Source organism: Perkinsus marinus (genome assembly GCF_000006405.1).
Source record: "Perkinsus marinus ATCC 50983 genomic scaffold scf_1104296961190, whole genome shotgun sequence".
NCBI classification, from domain to species: Eukaryota; Perkinsozoa; order Perkinsida; family Perkinsidae; genus Perkinsus; species Perkinsus marinus.
In genome coordinates this window covers 1-1,430 of record NW_003205820.1, presented here as the reverse complement: position 1 = coordinate 1,430, position 1,430 = coordinate 1, and the positions used below count along the sequence as shown (strand labels likewise).

The 1,430-nt window shown below is 51.0% G+C and overlaps 1 protein-coding gene across 1 annotated transcript; it reads left to right on the top strand.

Annotated features, from left to right (window-relative positions):
* Window positions 1-65: 65 nt before the first annotated feature.
* Pmar_PMAR008150 (malic enzyme, putative) lies at window positions 66-1,380 on the top strand (the record flags this gene model as incomplete). The annotated part of the gene is made up of 6 exons (XM_002772381.1): window positions 66-500; window positions 546-671; window positions 720-808; window positions 863-958; window positions 1,008-1,232; window positions 1,274-1,380. Coding segments are annotated over 6 exons (1,078 nt in total), but the record flags the coding sequence as incomplete, so codon positions are not given.
* Between the last annotated feature and the right edge of the window lie 50 nt (window positions 1,381-1,430).

Below are 1,430 nucleotides of genomic sequence, written 5' to 3'. Positions count from 1 at the left end.
CTGGCCGCACTGTGCCGGTTACCCTTGATGTTGGCACCAACAACCCGGATCTGCTCGAGGATGACATGTACCTTGGTGAGCGTCGTAAGAGAATCGATGGTGACGAGTACTATGCTGTAGTTGATGAGTTTGTTGATGCCGTCCGTTCTCGTTGGCCCGGTGTCCTCATCCAGTTCGAGGACTTCACTAACGATCATGCCTTCCCCCTCTTGAAACGGTACCAGGAGAACATCCTGTGCTTCAACGATGATATTCAGGGAACTGGCTCGGTTGCTCTGGCTGGCCTTGTCAGTGCAATGAGGGTCAAGAGAGAGAAGCTCGAGAATCAGAGGATCGTCTTCCTCGGTGCTGGTGCTGCTGCTGTGGGAATTGCTGATTGTATTGTTGCTGCTATGGTTCACGATGGTCTCACCCCTGAGGATGCCAGAAAGCGTTTCTGGTTCGTTGATTCCAAGGGCTTGGTCACATGGAAGCGTGGTGGCAGCATGCAAGATCATAAGGTGAGGACATGAGGATCATTAGGAAGTGTAGTTCGTCATGGTCAGGTTCCCTACTGTCATGATGACGAGGAACCAATGGAAAGCCTTCTTGAAGTTGTCAAAGCCATCAAGCCTACTGTATTGCTCGGTCTCAGTGGGCAACCGGGCTCGTTCACTGAAGACATTATCAAGGTAAATGCTCCAAATCAGTTTGCTGTTGTGACTTTTGTCGTTCTTCAGGCTATGTATGCGAACTGTCCCCAGCCTGTCATCTTCGCTCTGTCAAACCCCACTCCCAAAGCTGAGGCCACACCCGAGCAGCTCTATACGTAAGTTATAACTACTCGTATTCGGTGGCGATCAGCGATGCCTACTATTTTCAGGTGGACTGAGGGGAATGCTTGGGTTTGCACTGGGTCTCCCTTTGGACCGGTCACGCACAATGGTAAAGTGTATCAGGCTGGCCAAGGGAACAACATGTAGTCCCTCGATGCAGTGGCCTCTTAAATCCTATCTGTTATTGCCCAGGTACATCTTCCCCGGTGTCGGTCTAGCCGGTATTGTTGGCAAGTTTAAGTGGATTCCCGACTCTATGTTCTACACTGCTGCTAAGACTCTTGCTGAGAGAGTCAAGGAAGAGGATATTGCTCGTGGCACTTTGTACCCCTGTCTCACTCGTATTCGCGAACTCTCGCACGACATTGCGGTGGCGTGTATCAAGGAAGCCTTTGATCTCGGCATTGCTTGCATTGAGTAAGTTTACCGCTTCTCTTCTCTTTGATTTCCCTGTTTAGGCGTCCGGCCGATCTTGACAAGTTGGTGTGGGACCATATGTGGAAGCCCGAATACGCCCATACCGAGCTCGACCCGACGGTATTCGCCTTCTCTGGTCAAGGCTCAGGTAGCTGTCAGAGCAGGAATAGGCTGAATGTTGGTACTACACAGAGCAAG